General features: G+C 40.7%; 2 protein-coding genes and 1 long non-coding RNA gene across 3 annotated transcripts in view; 1 reads left to right on the top strand and 2 right to left on the bottom strand.

The window, feature by feature from the left end:
• Nucleotides 1-7,933: 7,933 nt before the first annotated feature.
• Nucleotides 7,934-17,199, bottom strand: part of LOC145441219 (uncharacterized) — a 114,011-nt gene continuing 104,745 nt past the window's right edge. The window contains exon 2 of the long non-coding RNA XR_013915772.1: nucleotides 7,934-8,117. This is a non-coding gene — a long non-coding RNA (uncharacterized LOC145441219). The remainder of the gene's footprint in view (nucleotides 8,118-17,199) is intronic.
• LOC145441217 (ciliogenesis and planar polarity effector 2-like) lies at nucleotides 9,500-11,297 on the top strand. The gene is made up of 6 exons (XM_080319037.1): nucleotides 9,500-9,699; nucleotides 9,771-9,943; nucleotides 10,001-10,125; nucleotides 10,811-10,956; nucleotides 11,023-11,131; nucleotides 11,189-11,297. The coding sequence occupies exons 1-6, from the start codon at nucleotides 9,629-9,631 to the stop codon at nucleotides 11,273-11,275; spliced, it is 711 nt and encodes a 236-aa protein (XP_080175163.1). The 5' UTR covers nucleotides 9,500-9,628; the 3' UTR covers nucleotides 11,276-11,297.
• On the bottom strand, nucleotides 11,291-16,985 carry LOC145441212 (G protein-coupled receptor 137Ba-like). The gene is made up of 7 exons (XM_080319029.1): nucleotides 16,425-16,985; nucleotides 16,312-16,361; nucleotides 14,858-14,948; nucleotides 14,492-14,797; nucleotides 14,303-14,428; nucleotides 13,905-14,023; nucleotides 11,291-11,663 (listed from the first exon to the last, which is right to left on the bottom strand). The coding sequence occupies exons 1-7, from the start codon at nucleotides 16,968-16,970 to the stop codon at nucleotides 11,486-11,488; spliced, it is 1,416 nt and encodes a 471-aa protein (XP_080175155.1). The 5' UTR covers nucleotides 16,971-16,985; the 3' UTR covers nucleotides 11,291-11,485.

Raw genomic sequence — 17,199 nt, 5'->3', positions numbered from 1 at the left:
GAGCAGCAATGATTGGGTCAAGTGTAGAATACGGCCACCTCGAGAAAGTGATCCCCATGACCATCACCGATCAGTGTTGCACCTGAAACTTCAGTGCTGCACCTGAAACTGTCGGAATTCAGAGTGCTTCACGTAGTTACCGACTATGCTCCCCACTAGACCCTATAAATCCTGTCAAGGTTCCATATTATATCTTATCATATTATTATATCTTGAATTCACAGATACACATGCCGGTGACGAGCAAGATTACATTTTACATCGCTCGCTCGCATACCAGATGAACGGCTTGTACAAGAAATCGAAAGAAAGGGGAAAGGAAGCGACTTACTCCAATCTCTTCACCACATTATGTATTGTGTATCGCATTTTTATCGAAAATATAAAAAATAAAACGCATGACGCCTATGCCCGCGCAGTTGCCCAGAAAAGACCCGACGTAAGAAAGTACTCATGTACACTTATGTGAAGACACTCGCATAGTCGCGTATCATACCAAGTGTACTTTCCAGCCACAATAGTTATGTACAGACACTCGCATAGTCGGGTATGATACCAAGTGTACTTTTCAGCCACAATAGTTATGTACAGACACTCGCATAGTCGCGTATCATACCAAGTGTACTTTTCAGCCACAATAGTTATGTACAGACACTCGCATAGTCGGGTATGATACCAAGTGTACTTTTCAGCCACAATAGTTATGTACAGACACTCGCATAGTCGCGTATCATACCAAGTGTACTTTTCAGCCACAATACTTATGTGAAGACACTCGCATAGTCGCGTATCATACCAAGTGTACTTTGCGGCCAAGGCTACTCATGTAGGTACTCTCCAATAATAGGGCATGATACCAAGTGTACTTTTCAGCCACAATACTTATGTGAAGACACTCGCATAGTCGCGTATCATACCAAGTGTACTTTCCAGCCACAATAGTTATGTACAGACACTCGCATAGTCGGGTATGATACCAAGTGTACTTTTCAGCCACAATAGTTATGTACAGACACTCGCATAGTCGGGTATGATACCAAGTGTACTTTTCAGCCACAATAGTTATGTACAGACACTCGCATAGTCGCGTATCATACCAAGTGTACTTTTCAGCCACAATACTTATGTGAAGACACTCGCGTAGTCGCGTATCATACCAAGTGTACTTTGCGGCCAAGGCTACTCATGTAGGTACTCTCCAATAATAGGGCATGATACCAAGTGTACTTTTCAGCCACAATAGTTATGTACAGACACTCGCATAGTCGCGTATCATACCAAGTGTACTTTTCAGCCACAATACTTATGTGAAGACACTCGCGTAGTCGCGTATCATACCAAGTGTACTTTTCAGCCACAATACTTATGTGAAGACACTCGCATAGTCGCGTATCATACCAAGTGTACTTTCCAGCCACAATAGTTATGTACAGACACTCGCATAGTCGGGTATGATACCAAGTGTACTTTTCAGCCACAATAGTTATGTACAGACACTCGCATAGTCGGGTATGATACCAAGTGTACTTTTCAGCCACAATAGTTATGTACAGACACTCGCATAGTCGCGTATCATACCAAGTGTACTTTTCAGCCACAATACTTATGTGAAGACACTCGCGTAGTCGCGTATCATACCAAGTGTACTTTTCAGCCACAATACTTATGTGAAGACACTCGCATAGTCGCGTATCATACCAAGTGTACTTTGCGGCCAAGGCTACTCATGTAGGTACTCTCCAATAATAGGGCATGATACCAAGTGTACTTTTCAGCCACAATACTTATGTGAAGACACTCGCATAGTCGCGTATCATACCAAGTGTACTTTCCAGCCACAATAGTTATGTACAGACACTCGCATAGTCGGGTATGATACCAAGTGTACTTTTCAGCCACAATAGTTATGTACAGACACTCGCATAGTCGGGTATGATACCAAGTGTACTTTTCAGCCACAATAGTTATGTACAGACACTCGCATAGTCGGGTATGATACCAAGTGTACTTTTCAGCCACAATACTTATGTGAAGACACTCGCGTAGTCGCGTATCATACCAAGTGTACTTTTCAGCCACAATACTTATGTGAAGACACTCGCATAGTCGCGTATCATACCAAGTGTACTTTTCAGCCACAATAGTTATGTACAGACACTCGCGTAGTCGCGTATCATACCAAGTGTACTTTTCAGCCACAATAGTTATGTACAGACACTCGCATAGTCGCGTATCATACCAAGTGTACTTTCCAGCCACAATAGTTATGTACAGACACTCGCATAGTCGGGTATGATACCAAGTGTACTTTCCAGCCACGATACTTATGTATAGACACTCGCATATTATAGAAATGGCCCTGACCCTGACTCCTACTCCAACGTCCGGTCAAATGTAGATAGACTCGAACTATAGCCAATGGCAGCACGTTTATCAACAAAACAAAAACGAAACGAAATGTAGAAAAAAACGGAATTACGAAATTGCAGGCACACTTCGATAACTAGATAATTCTGAGCAGTCAAATCTCAATAAATTAAAGGGCTCATTTTACACTGGGTGTTGCCTGGCGATTTCCTGAACAATGTCCGAAAAGTAATGATCTCTTTCTCTGGTCCGACGCCACATCCATTCATCGACTGGATCAGTGCTTATCAATCGAGTGTATCTCGCAACCGAAGGTGTTCCATACTTTTTTAAATAGTTTACCACTCTAATGGGGTGTGACAATAAGGGTGTCCTTCCTTGCAATGGGGAAAACTGTTAATATGATTTTTGTCTCATTAACTGAATCAGTTACGCCAGATATTACTAAGCAGAGAATCAATATGGCGATGTCCTGTAGGCCTATATCTGTCATGTTCACGCATTAAGTCAAGCAGCTATGCTTACACGAGTCTATGAACTGAGAAATGAAGTAGCAACTTTCCTCTAATATCGCCGACTCATAATCTTGTAATCGAAAATGGGTATCTCTTCTTGCTTTCCTGGTACATTTAACGTCGCATCTGAACAAATTGAATTTGCAACTTCAGGGGGATAGATGAGATGTTTAGGCGCATTCTAAACGAATCTGTGACTCTTGAAATGTCAACAGTAGCCTACAAAGAAAATTATGCTCACTTTCCTATACTGGAGGAGAGAAAACCTAGTACCAACACTACATTTCTAACTGTGATACGAAATTTAACTACTGAATAAGTGAATATTCACCCGCTTTTCCAACATTCCTTCTCTACAAAATGAATTCTGACTATTCAGTACTCCGTTTAATGTGGACGCCAATACCATTGCCGGAAAATTTCAAATGGGCCTTTGTGAAGTGCGATGCAGTTGAATTCATTGACATATTTCATACAAAGAGCATATCGCTGGATGACTTTGACAAAGAGCACGTTCTTGAAATTGGTCTTTATCCCAGCTTGTCCAGCAATGTAAAAGAAATGGCATCGATACTCATGTAGGTACTTTCGCATAATTGGCCATGATACCAAGTGTACTTTGCGGCCAAGGCTACTCATGTAGGTACTCTCCAATGATAGGTATGATACCAAGTGTACTTTGCGGCCAAGATAATCATGTAGGTACTCTCCAATAATAGGGCATGATACCAAGTGTACTTTGCGGCCAAGATACTCATGTAGGTACTCTCGCAAAATAGGGCATGATACCAAGTGTACTTTGCGGCCAAGATACTCATGTAGGTACATGTAGGCATGTCGAGAGGCATTGTACAGTCAGAATGCGTCCTTATGTACGTCAACCCACATTGGTCACATGAAGGTATCATCTTCAACAATGGTACATGCTCATAAACCGGAAAAAACATTGTGATTAACAATGAACTTAATAATTGATCACGGTGGAAGAGTTTCCGGGCCTGATGAACACGACTCTTCCATGTGTAAGTCGAGCAATAACTTCAGCAGCGTTTGGTCAACAAAAGGCGGTGAAGATGTGAATGCAAGTAACGAATGAATGAACAGGAAAGAGAAACTTGCAAACTTGCAGGAATATAATTAAAAATTAGGCGCAGTAGAAACTATAGTGGCCTTTAGAATTAGGCTGATTTCTATCTATGAATAATTTTATGTTGTAATAAAAGTTGTAAAACAAATCATCGCTAAATAATATATCATTTCATTTCATAGCCCACATTTATCAGTAGCCTAAGCATGGCGAGTTTAGTTGGTGTAGGCATACCAGAGCTCATTGGAATGGGCGCGCTGTCAAGCAACACTGCAGCCATTCAGTTTTTCAGGCAGCATGGACTACTTGCAAGGCAACAGAATTGCCCACAATGCAGCGTGCCATGCGCTGAAAAATTCAGGAACGTCAAAGATCAGACCGCCTGGCGTTGTCCGGTAGGAAGTCATACATTTTTTTTTGTTGGAGCCAGAAACTAATATTTTGTGACATTTTTCATTCACAGAAATGCAAGAATTTTTGGAGCATACGTCTTGGTTCTTTCTTTTACAAAAGCAATCTGACGGTATTGCAACTACTGTACCTCCTCTACTTTTGGTCACAGGACCATTTGCAGGTCTCGATCATACACGAATTAAAGATCAGTAATCGGACCTGCATTGACTGGTGTCAATTTTTCAGGGAGGTAATTTCCAAGTTTAATTGTATAGCATGGCACTATGATTACTCTGTGATATTTTCAAGGTCTGCTCGAGTGAGCTACTGAGAGGCTCCGGCGTCGTTGGTGGTCTAGGACACGTTGTGGCTATTGACGAGTCTGTCATAGCCAAGCGCGGCCGTGGGGCAAACGCCCAGGCAAGGCCCGTCCCACAACAGTGGATATTTGGAGGCGTGGATCTTGCAACGAAGTTTGTATACAGAAAATACCACCCAAGGTTAGCAAAACTTAAAGAATAATAAATGTTTTATGCAGTCAATGCTTCATGCGATTCGTCGATCGTCGCGACGCCGGTACACTTTTGCCGATTATTCGGCAATACATTGCTCCAGGGACTGAAATTTGGTCCGATCAATGGGCTGCATATCGTGGCATAAACGGTAAAAATATATATTTCAACGATAACGATCACTTTCATGAAAGTATTTATATTTCGTTAACAGGAATGGGCCTGAATTATACGCACAAATCGGTGTGTCATAAGGATTTATACGTGGCACCCGACGGCGTGCATACCAATAATATTGAAAGTCAATGGCGAGATTGCAAAAGAAAATTCAATCGCATGAATGGTTCGGTAAGAAGTTTTGTGCCCTCCTATATTGATGAGTGGATGTGGCGAAGAACTAGAGATAGGGCACATTACTTCCCCGATATCATTCATGCGATTGCGACTCATCCAGAGTATCAATTTTAATATGAGAATGCACCATTCCTGCAATTTCGTTCAATTTTCTTTGTTTCGTTCTTTCACAAATAAACATGATACACCTGAGTATTGTGGCTGGAAACAAGATTTGATGAGTACAGGGCTGTGGAAAGTACCTACATGAGTATCTTGGCCGCAAAGTACACTTGGTATCATGCCCTATTATGCGAGAGTACCTACATGAGTATCTTGGCCGCAAAGTACACTTGGTATCATACCCGACTATGCGAGTGTCTGTACATAACTATTGTGGCTGGAAACTACACTTGGTATGATACGCGACTATGCGAGTGTCTTCACATAAGTATTGTGGCTGAAAAGTACACTTGGTATGATACGCGACTATGCGAGTGTCTGTACATAACTATTGTGGCTGAAAAGTACACTTGGTATCATACCCGACTATGCGAGTGTCTGTACATAACTATTGTGGCTGAAAAGTACACTTGGTATCATACCCGACTATGCGAGTGTCTGTACATAACTATTGTGGCTGGAAAGTACACTTGGTATGATACGCGACTATGCGAGTGTCTTCACATAAGTATTGTGGCTGAAAAGTACACTTGGTATGATACGCGACTACGCGAGTGTCTTCACATAAGTATTGTGGCTGAAAAGTACACTTGGTATCATACCCGACTATGCGAGTGTCTGTACATAACTATTGTGGCTGGAAAGTACACTTGGTATGATACGCGACTATGCGAGTGTCTTCACATAAGTATTGTGGCTGAAAAGTACACTTGGTATGATACGCGACTACGCGAGTGTCTTCACATAAGTATTGTGGCTGAAAAGTACACTTGGTATGATACGCGACTATGCGAGTGTCTGTACATAACTATTGTGGCTGAAAAGTACACTTGGTATCATACCCGACTATGCGAGTGTCTGTACATAACTATTGTGGCTGGAAAGTACACTTGGTATGATACGCGACTATGCGAGTGTCTTCACATAAGTATTGTGGCTGAAAAGTACACTTGGTATGATACGCGACTATGCGAGTGTCTGTACATAACTATTGTGGCTGAAAAGTACACTTGGTATCATACCCGACTATGCGAGTGTCTGTACATAACTATTGTGGCTGAAAAGTACACTTGGTATCATACCCGACTATGCGAGTGTCTGTACATAACTATTGTGGCTGGAAAGTACACTTGGTATGATACGCGACTATGCGAGTGTCTTCACATAAGTATTGTGGCTGAAAAGTACACTTGGTATGATACGCGACTACGCGAGTGTCTTCACATAAGTATTGTGGCTGAAAAGTACACTTGGTATCATACCCGACTATGCGAGTGTCTGTACATAACTATTGTGGCTGGAAAGTACACTTGGTATGATACGCGACTATGCGAGTGTCTTCACATAAGTATTGTGGCTGAAAAGTACACTTGGTATGATACGCGACTACGCGAGTGTCTTCACATAAGTATTGTGGCTGAAAAGTACACTTGGTATGATACGCGACTATGCGAGTGTCTGTACATAACTATTGTGGCTGAAAAGTACACTTGGTATCATACCCGACTATGCGAGTGTCTGTACATAACTATTGTGGCTGGAAAGTACACTTGGTATGATACGCGACTATGCGAGTGTCTTCACATAAGTATTGTGGCTGAAAAGTACACTTGGTATCATGCCCTATTATTGGAGAGTACCTACATGAGTAGCCTTGGCCGCAAAGTACACTTGGTATGATACGCGACTATGCGAGTGTCTTCACATAAGTATTGTGGCTGAAAAGTACACTTGGTATCATGCCCTATTATTGGAGAGTACCTACATGAGTAGCCTTGGCCGCAAAGTACACTTGGTATGATACGCGACTACGCGAGTGTCTTCACATAAGTATTGTGGCTGAAAAGTACACTTGGTATGATACGCGACTATGCGAGTGTCTGTACATAACTATTGTGGCTGAAAAGTACACTTGGTATCATACCCGACTATGCGAGTGTCTGTACATAACTATTGTGGCTGAAAAGTACACTTGGTATCATACCCGACTATGCGAGTGTCTGTACATAACTATTGTGGCTGGAAAGTACACTTGGTATGATACGCGACTATGCGAGTGTCTTCACATAAGTATTGTGGCTGAAAAGTACACTTGGTATGATACGCGACTACGCGAGTGTCTTCACATAAGTATTGTGGCTGAAAAGTACACTTGGTATGATACGCGACTATGCGAGTGTCTGTACATAACTATTGTGGCTGAAAAGTACACTTGGTATCATACCCGACTATGCGAGTGTCTGTACATAACTATTGTGGCTGAAAAGTACACTTGGTATCATACCCGACTATGCGAGTGTCTGTACATAACTATTGTGGCTGAAAAGTACACTTGGTATGATACGCGACTATGCGAGTGTCTGTACATAACTATTGTGGCTGAAAAGTACACTTGGTATCATACCCGACTATGCGAGTGTCTGTACATAACTATTGTGGCTGGAAAGTACACTTGGTATGATACGCGACTATGCGAGTGTCTTCACATAAGTGTACATGAGTACTTTCTTACGTCGGGTCTTTTCTGGGCAACTGCGCGGGCATAGGCGTCATGCGTTTTATTTTTTATATTTTCGATAAAAATGCGATACACAATACATAATGTGGTGAAGAGATTGGAGTAAGTCGCTTCCTTTCCCCTTTCTTTCGATTTCTTGTACAAGCCGTTCATCTGGTATGCGAGCGAGCGATGTAAAATGTAATCTTGCTCGTCACCGGCATGTGTATCTGTGAATTCAAGATATAATAATATGATAAGATATAATATGGAACCTTGACAGGATTTATAGGGTCTAGTGGGGAGCATAGTCGGTAACTACGTGAAGCACTCTGAATTCCGACAGTTTCAGGTGCAGCACTGAAGTTTCAGGTGCAACACTGATCGGTGATGGTCATGGGGATCACTTTCTCGAGGTGGCCGTATTCTACACTTGACCCCAATGATTCTCCAAGTTGAAGTAATTTCATAAAATATATAAAAAAGATAAGGAATTGTGTGAGCATAGGACATTGATTCCAATGCTAAGTAAAACTACATTATCACACACTGACGGGTAACAGTCGCAGATAATCACCTCACATAGGTCTAATGTTATACTGGGTATTGTATATACTCCAGCGATGAGTCCGTCAGTCATCTTCGTTCAAGTTTTCATTGGTATACTTGCTAAAACAGTATCTCTACGCCACGCCTACCGACGCTATCAATGATTCATTCCTTCGCGTAATTACAACAGTGACAAATAATGAGCAGTGAGAAAAACATTTCCGTAGTTGTGGTCGCATAGAGCAAGTGATAAGGACGATAGAGTCCCATCTCCGTGTCTTCGTTTTATTTACAGCTGCGCAAATATGAATGAATGAGTATCAGCATGGAATTTTCCATGGTGGTACCAGACTACTAATCCAACTAATCGCTGTCAGCTGATCGATGCTATTTAAATTTCGGGTGTCATTACTTTCTGTGGTTTATAATTTGTGTTGGTTCGTTGCCAAATTATTCCACATTATTATTTTTAATGCGAAACTCTTGCAAAAAAATGCGTGGTAGTGAAAATACTGGTTTTTCTGGTAAAGTAGTAATTTATTAAAGAGGAGCGCGCACACCCATCAACAATAACAAAAGGGGACTGAAACATTAAATTAGGATTTAGATGGAAAATGCCTCTTTTGATAATGCGCAACAGTGCATGTCCAATTTGACAATGTCCATCAACGAGCATTTTGGCGAAATGTATTGCAGTTTTCCGTGGCCTATTATAGGCTAGCAGATCCTTTGTTCGCATCACCTCGAAGTCGAACTGCATGCCACGCGACGAAATTGAATATTTACCAATGTTCGTTGAAGGACAATGACAGTAATGGTCATTGTCACAGACACGTTTCGAAAGGAACTTAATCATGTTGTTTTGTTGTACGAACACATCCATCTTTATTATGTTGCTGCTTCAATGAAACAACTGCATTTTTACCACCACACAGCTGTTTGATTACGGCAAATATGTCCATCGAACGAAGCATATCGAGTAGTCGGGGCGATTTTTCAGTAACCCAATATAATTTCTAAACCACATAATGTAATGACACCTAAAATAATGATGCATCGGATCACCGATTTTCGCTGAATCACATTTTACAACATAAACATAACGTAAAACTTATGAAAGTTATATTCCGGTTTTGCACCACCAATCAGTTGTACATAACGTATAGTAAGTATCCCAGATTCAGCTACCACGATGACGGCAATAGATATGAGTTGGTTTCGTAGCGAACATTCAGCAGAATATCTGAAGACACTAATCCACAAGTATGTCATACACATGTTCGTTATGTACTGACCGCTGAAGTTACATACATCGTGCAATACCATATTTCCAGAGGAAAACGAAGACATTTTGGCCTACTTGAACGGCCGTCTTTACCGCCAAGTAGGGAGGTGACAACCGCCGATTACAAAATATTCGTCTGCGGCAAAAGTGGCGTCGGAAAAACTGCCACGATAGCCAAGCTATGTGGCGCCAACATCCCTGACTCATTTTCCGAAACATCAGGTAAAACGTTAATTTGGTACCCTACCATACTACTGGTTTGACCAGATCCCGTCACAGGTATTGAAACGACGACTGTGTATTGGCCGGCACTTATACGGGACGGTGGGAAAGTCATTTACTTCAGATTGAATTTCTGGGATGTAGGTGACAATGCGATGAAGAAGTTTGACCATATATTGCCGGTGAGTGCCTAGACTTCTGAGTCTCTGCATATACAGTTAAATCCTTCGATGCAATTCAACATTGGTCCTGGCTTTGAAAATTTGTAGTCACAAAAAGATGTGGTCAGCAACAAAGTAGCCTACGCCTACTTTTTCTGAGTAGTCTAGTAGGTTTTGCCTTGTTTTGAAATACTTCCACTGATTTTTTTTGGCAAAACTCACTTTTATGAACTCCACACTTTTTTAAAGTAGTTTTTGGATAGGAATACGAATCACTATTGAGCGAAATTGCCTTAAAAACTTGACATAATAGTCCTAGCACAGCAACGGAACATATTTGTAGCGACGGATGCGTAGCCATGTAACTGCAGCCTGTATTTTCAAAATATGACGCCTCCGGCCTCAGGACAACGGCTAAATGTATGCAATCCATCAAACAGATGTAAGCTACTTCATGAATCTACTTACTTGCCTTTTCAGAGCTTCATATTCTTTTTCCACTTTGAGTAGTTCCTATGTCCTTGAAATTGCTACTTATAATTAAATGGAATTTACGTATTACTTCTGCTTCTACTTTGCATACGAACATTAGCTACTGCGAACGCATCTGGTCCCAGATAGGATAGAGTAGCTGGAGATTACAAAGACGTATGTATCTTTAATCTTATATATGGCTGATATATCTGATTTTGAGTTTTCCTGAAAGGCTTGTCAAGCGAGTGCCGACTGTTTCCTGTACACATTTTCCTTCACGGACCGGACCAGTTTTGAAGACCTGCCGCAGCTTTTAAGTAGGATGTCCACCGACAGCAGTGAAAGCCCACATCCAGCTCAAGTATTCATCGGAACCCGGTAAGATAGGAATTTGAATATACAAAGTACACATTTGTAATGGAGGACACCATCATGCATTTGAAGAGCTGACCAGTACACAATGAGTGACATTTCAGAGGCCGAAGTTCGTGATTTGTCTCAGTGTTGGAATATACCTGTGCTACGCACAAAGAATGTACCAAGTGACAAACCGGTAAATTAGTATCAAGCTGGTTTTGAAGTAAAACATTTACATCGCAAGTATATTTAGGCAATCGAACAACTCAAGGATATTGCACACATAATGAATACAATATGCAACATGCTATGGGCAAGAGATCATCTACAAATCAGATGACAAAATACACGGTAATTTTTGATACGCTTTGGTCTTACATTTTATTGATCAGTCAGGAGAGGTAATGATAAATCAAGGAACGATAAAAAACATCTGGTACGAATGGATAACCGATGCGATCTTCCACACAACTGGTAAAAACATACTACAGAACGTAACAATATCACACAGTAATGAGCAGCTTATTAGTAGAAGCACTCGGTAAAATGCTCATGAGTAAGAAATTTGATTGTGATGACTAAGCAAGGGTTGATTTTCTCTCACAAAGTTGGGTAAGCCTGAAGGATATGAAGCCACGCCGTGTCTGGGAGCGTTGGAAGACATGTTAATGGAATTTTCATGTCCTTCTCCTAGTACACTTCCACCATGAGAAGAAAGGGTACGGAACCTGTGTATAAGAATCATGCATGGATAACGAGTAATGACCATTGCCACCAAAATTCAACGCGTTTGACCACGTGTTCAATGGCAAAATAAATACCACACAAAAGTACAGAATTTTTCAGAGAATGCGGATTTGTGCAAGGACTTGCAAAGCACAAATATGAATTGAATAGAAAAAATTATTTGATTGCAATGTCCTCAGTGGGTAACTCCTTACCCAAGTCACTTCGAGTTCGAGTCATTGCAAATTTGACTCCAGAGTCTTTTGCAAATATATGGCTTCTCATATATCAGGGTTGAAATTAGGGCTGGGCAAAATCGAGTACCTGTGTGATTCGATTCTGAATCACGTAATATGCTTCGAGTCGAGTAATCGAGTATCACCCATTATGACGTAATAACAGAATGCAATACGTCAAAGTTCAAATATGTAGCCTGGACCAGTGGTTCTCAACCGCCGGTCAGCGGACCGGTGGCGGTCCGCGACGACATTCCTGCCGGTTCGCAAGGTATATTACAATTTTATACTTCAATTTCAAGATGTAATGTTGCAGGCTTGTCCATTGATAGAATAAATAAAACATCAAATTCTAAAATAATTCAGAAGTTCGTGAAGTAACATTAGGGCTTGAAACATGTTCGATTTAACTTGAAGTTCCAAGACGTGTTATTTGACGAGCGACAAGTGCAGAACAGATACGATCTGACTCATCGCTAAACAGTGCAGTTTGCGCGATCATTCGTTTTCGATTCATTCATTTTGTGCAGGACCGTATCTGGGGCACCCAAAACCGCGTAATAGGAGAGGGGTCGAGCTTGAAAAGTGCCCAAAATTATTTTGCATATGAACCTAAATCATATCGTATTTTTCTGAAACCTTTACAACATTTTTCGATTTCTTCTCGCGCTTGGCGCGATTTAGTGTCACTAAATGTCTTGCTTATTAGGTGCCCATCTCCGAGATGTACGCATGATTTATAGAAATAGGCAATTAGGCATTTCGGCGTCAGCCATTACCGCGTCACGACGTACCAACCCCTAATGAAGTATAGGGAACTCCGAAGGGTGTGCCAAAAATTCGGCTGCGAGAAAACCGATTACTATGACTCGGACTTAACCCTTTACTAATTGACTTGGACTTGACTCGGTGGTGAATTGAAAATGACTCGACCTGACTCGAGTCAAAACTATAAAAGTGAGATTGACTTGTGACTCGGAACCTTGTGACTTGGTTACAACCCTGCCCTCTATGCCGTGGTCAGAGCAAAAAAACGTATTATAGGCTGTGAAATTACCGTTAGGATATTAGGCAGAATGCTATTGAACACTGTGGCGGCTTATCTATCGAATAGAGACGTTAACCACGCAAATTCATGGCTTTGCACCTGATGAGTAAGTGTAGAATGATATAAATCAGGTTTTCTAAGACAAACAAAAACTACTACGTAAGTGAAAAAAAAAAACTAGATCAGTTTAAAAGGCATCTGAAAGAGCGTTTGGAACAGCAACTGACAATACCGTACATCACATTAGCAGGTACCGAGTCTCAACAACTATTAAAGCATAATATGCGTCACAGTGATGTGCAAAAAAATGCGAAAAGGAATAGAAATTGTTGCAATTTCTAACTGTAATGCATGGCACAACTAGTCGTGTGGGGATTCTGCTCAAAATATGCAGCAAATCAGACGATGCATATCTTTGTATGCGAAACTGGAACCGTTTGTGCAAGAGTCATGGCATAGCATAAACCTAAATAAAGTAGGCAAGTAGTGACAGTAGAGGAATTATAGTTATAGCAAGAATTTTTGTAAGTGACTAAGCCAATCAATGTTATATCAAGAGGCAATAACTCATAGCAATATGTACAGAAGATGATCTAATTGGTGTAGCAGCAAACGCAGTTGGCGCGACATAACAAGCAAGGACTTCAGTCGTAGAGTTCAATTCCAGTATCAATAAACAACAAGATCTCAACGTTTACACCAATTGTCAAACTTTTGCTGAGTGGTATGACACGAATGATATTACAAGAAGGCAACCAATACTTTTGCCTTACAAAATGACTCATCCTAAATCACGTGATGCTTCCATGCATATCTTGTGTTGTAAGTGAGTTTCCTACGGCAACCGCTCATTCTAAACGTCTGAATTGCATTAACGCGGGGGCGTGGAATGCAGATATAACGGGCTACTTCACCGAAACATGAGCAATGATTGAATAGTATTTTCGAACAGCACTCACGTTTCCTCTCGGTTCGAAAAGCTGCCGCTGCAGTCATCGTCGCTGTCATAGCGATGTGGATTGTCAAAGAAATACACCCTGGAACTGCAGCTGTGTGCATTTAGTGCATCGTCAATCACCTGAAATATGTTACGATGATAGTTGAATCACGCAATGAAACGAACGATTGAAAAAGTAAGGAAACTGACACTAGAAGTGATTCATGTCTGCTATGGTAGCAAGCCCGATGTAAAGATTCAGGGTTCACTCTTTTGATCAAATGTCCTAACCCGAAAGGATAAGCGATACCCAATTGCTCAGATTCTGCTGTGTATCCTATTACCAAACAAGTAGAATGATAAACTGACGGAGTAAAATCAATATAATAGGCCTACTCGGGAAATTGTTGAAATACGAACCATGCTTTGCACAGGTCTCCGTACACGAAAGAAGATAATCACAACTGTCGTCGGTAGAAGTTCCCACACAAACAAGACAATACCAAACAAAACAAACGTCAAGTCATTAACATCAATAAAATCTGCCTGGAAACAAAATAAGTTTTCACATATTATATATTTAATTTTGTTATTCATTTTCAACCGTACCTGATCGGAAACGTTATACCAGTCAAAATTAAAAGTCGACAATTGGTTTTTGCACTGTAGTGGGCTGATCGCCAGAAGATTGTATATGGCTCGTGACGTGTAAAGTAGAAGTATCACCACTCCCACAGTCGATGCTTGACACACAGTAGTTCCTTTTGCTTCTAATAATATGTTGGCAGAAGTAGTCTTGGATATTCGCACGATGCAATATGTCAGCCAAGCTCCACCGATGATAAAAAGCGTGTCATTCACCACTACACGGGCGGTGACCACCTTTTTTATCATATCAATATCGGGATCAACAATCTGAAACCGTGACAATGGATGATGTTACTGATCGTGCACCATGGTGCCGCAATTACTCACCGATGTGCTATTGTACACAACAATGGCACATGCCAAATTCATTGCAAGAAATATTGCACTCAAAGTGAAGCAGAATAGCCGCAAAGGATTTCTGCAATATATATGCCGAATATTAAATACTGAACTGTATCCACTCAAATAGGTGCCTAATGATTTAACGACTTCATACTGTAGTTAGAAATCCTAGGAAGGTTCCATATGTTGGGAGTTGTTGACTATCATCTGTATAGATGATATTTCCAGCTTCCTGATGCAATCAATAATGAAGTACCCATTCTAAACTTGTTGGATCTACTTGATATTACCAACACTCTGTCTAAGAAATGGAATAAAAGGCAGCAAACAAAAGTCGTCAAGTCATCCCTATAGCAGTGTTTCTTAACATTGTTAGCGCACATAGGCTACCCCTTAAGCCTTCAATAAAATCATTGAGACGGAATAGCGTGCATTACTAAGAATAAATCTGCCCAGAATAATTTTGGGCTCTAGATAGCGCGTAGGCCTAATTCCACAATGCATCCTGTATCCCCTGACTTGGTGCTTCGCACCTCCATGGGGAATGCCCGCCCTATAGCCAACAAACGTGGATACGGATGTAAGCCGGTAAAAAGCCAGACTAGAAACCATGGTTGTTTTTACCAATAAGTTGGGCGTGACAGAAGGGTTTCTTCAAGGATATCTAGAACTAGATATCCGTGGTTTTTTTGCATAGAATAATAAGTAATTAAACAAAAAGTTGTCCGTGACATTGCCACCAATTCCACTAGCTGGGTAAAAGGATACTGGAATGTGAAGTATTGATCTAAGCATGACTAGAGTATATATTATGTCTGGTCTTCTGGATGATTGAATGTTGAACGTATTCAGTTTTGAAACTAAGAAACAGAAAATCAAGCGATCTTCGACTGACACTTATGATTTTGAAACCAAATTAGTCATGATCACGCCGAGTTTAGGCTTGCCACATTTTGGAAATCTTAAAAGAGGACACTTTTTCAGAAATTTGCGACTTGCAAAACCGGAGAAGAATTCTCAAAACCGGTGAATTTTTCCCACTTTGTGATCGGTTGACTAAAAAAAAAAGGTCATCTTTCCGCTCAGAGCTAAAATCACCGTTTCTCACTCCGAAATACCCGCCAGAGCGTCACTGCTGTGCTAATTTACGGCATATCACTCGCAATTTGCTCTAAATCTGACCTAAATTTTCATAAAAGAGGACAAAATCTCAAAGGACACTTTCAAAAAAGTCAAAAAAGAGGACAAATCCTCTTAAAAGAGGACGTATGGTAACCCTAGCCGAATTGGACTGGAGAATTGAGGAGATATTAAAAAATACCAGTATAAAAATAATAAAAAATCATTCGCAAAATAACAAAACAATCAGCAATAGACATGAACATATTTTAGTGCTTCTGAGAGCACAAATTACCACTTGTGTAGTGTTTCATACTTACTTGAATTTCCTTGGATTGGCTGCATACCTGGGCTTAGCTTTGAACATCACCTGCAAAATGAAGTAATAGATAATAATTCGAGCTTCATTAACATCGGTATTAAATTTACATACCTGAGAAAAGTACAAATTAAGAAGGCACAGCGTGAAGAACTGCAAGCAAACGGGAAAACAATATAAAAGCCAGTCCCATAAAATCGGTAACGTATTGGCTCTGCTGGTATCACGGATGTAAAATGAAAAAAGTGTGGTTCGAAGGCCGCTCCATGTTGCACAGAGAAATAAGAACACTGTCTGGAAGCTGATTCTCTTGTACCGATAATACAGTATCAGCCACAACTGCGTGTATACGACAACGAATAGAATGAAATACAACGTAATGTATGTTGCGGTAAGTCCGATCTTGACTGCAGATGACACAGATGGAGTAAGAGAGCCGCTTGATCCATTGGAGCCGCTTCCGTTTCTACAAGTGTAGTTGAACACGAGGTACACCATCACTTTCGAGCCTATAGTATACAAAGTTCCAGAGGAACATCTTAGGTACCCATATCTATAAAAAAAATGGCAGTAAGAAATATACACTATGGTACAATGCTTTGGCATATATTGTATACACTTCTGACTGCTGAAGTCCCAAAGCATCGTTTTACTATACATCCTCTATAGTTTTACACTATGCTAGCTATCATTGCTATGAAACTTTCCAGTTTTAGCGTCATTACAGCTTTTCTTAGGGAATGTCGTACGGTTCTACCGGCACCAGTTGCCTCATAGTAATATTTTGCATGTAATTTACTAAATTACAATCATAAACAAAACACAGTAAGGTACCAACTGGATATTCACTAACTTAATTTACGCGTAGGAAGAAGACAAGCACATAATG

This window comes from Botryllus schlosseri, chromosome 6 (assembly GCF_051294905.1).
Source record: "Botryllus schlosseri isolate E-star chromosome 6, Bs_hap1, whole genome shotgun sequence".
NCBI classification, from domain to species: Eukaryota; Metazoa; Chordata; class Ascidiacea; order Stolidobranchia; family Styelidae; genus Botryllus; species Botryllus schlosseri.
Note: the sequence above shows the minus strand (reverse complement) of the source record. Positions and strands in the feature narration are given on the sequence as shown.